The 704-nt window shown below is 51.7% G+C and overlaps 1 protein-coding gene across 1 annotated transcript in view; it reads left to right on the top strand.

Annotated features, from left to right (window-relative positions):
- CCDC13 (coiled-coil domain containing 13) overlaps nucleotides 1-704 on the top strand; it is a 48,620-nt gene that overhangs the window by 47,501 nt on the left and 415 nt on the right. Inside the window, exon 14 of the mRNA XM_012807995.1 lies at nucleotides 279-393. Coding sequence (XP_012663449.1) covers nucleotides 279-393 — 115 coding nt within the window. The remainder of the gene's footprint in view (nucleotides 1-278; nucleotides 394-704) is intronic.

The following is a 704-nucleotide window of genomic DNA, read 5'->3' as shown; positions in this document are numbered from 1 at the left end:
TCTCAAAAAAAAAAAAAAAAAGATGGAGACAGTGAGGTGAGGAACTACCTTGGTAAATAGCAGGCCGTCAGGACTAGAACAAAGGCCAAAGCCAGGGTCTGGGAATGCAGAGTAGGTGTCAGGGAGGGCTTCTGAAAGGACACAGCCCTTGTTTTGCACCCAGAGGAGATGTACTGTTTTACCAAGTGGAAAAGCAGGCAGTGGGCAATGGAGGGAGAAGGAGGGTGTTAGCACAGGCCATGGCCTCATCACAGACAGTGGTTGCTACTGCCCTGCAGGTCTGCCTGCCTCTAATACCAGGCACAACCCGACTGGGAGTGAGAAGAAGGACCCAGCCTTTGCTGAGCTCTCCAATGTGCCTATGGAATCCCAAATGGAGGAGCTGACCACCAGGTGCTCCCCTGTCCACCTTCCTAAAAGGGTGGAGTTGTCTGGGTAGAGTGCCTCCATGGGAGGGGGACCATGTTGCTCCCCTTGTACCTTTGACTTCTTCTGTTTGCCCAAAAGGCTGGTGGTCTTACTTGGTCCTCGGTTCTTGGCCTGCAATTCAGGGACTGGCCTTCAGAGGGCAGAGGGCCCTAGCCATGTCTCTGATGACCCATAGTTGGAAGAGAAATTTGATCAAGTGTGGGTTGCTGAACCCACTTTCCCTAACTCATTTAAACCCTTTAAGATCAAATGCAGCAATGGGAAAGGGAAGAGGG

Source organism: Otolemur garnettii, unplaced genomic scaffold, assembly GCF_000181295.1.
Source record: "Otolemur garnettii isolate 467f Iridium unplaced genomic scaffold, OtoGar3 scaffold00082, whole genome shotgun sequence".
Taxonomy (NCBI): Eukaryota; Metazoa; Chordata; class Mammalia; order Primates; family Galagidae; genus Otolemur; species Otolemur garnettii.
Note: the sequence above shows the minus strand (reverse complement) of the source record. Positions and strands in the feature narration are given on the sequence as shown.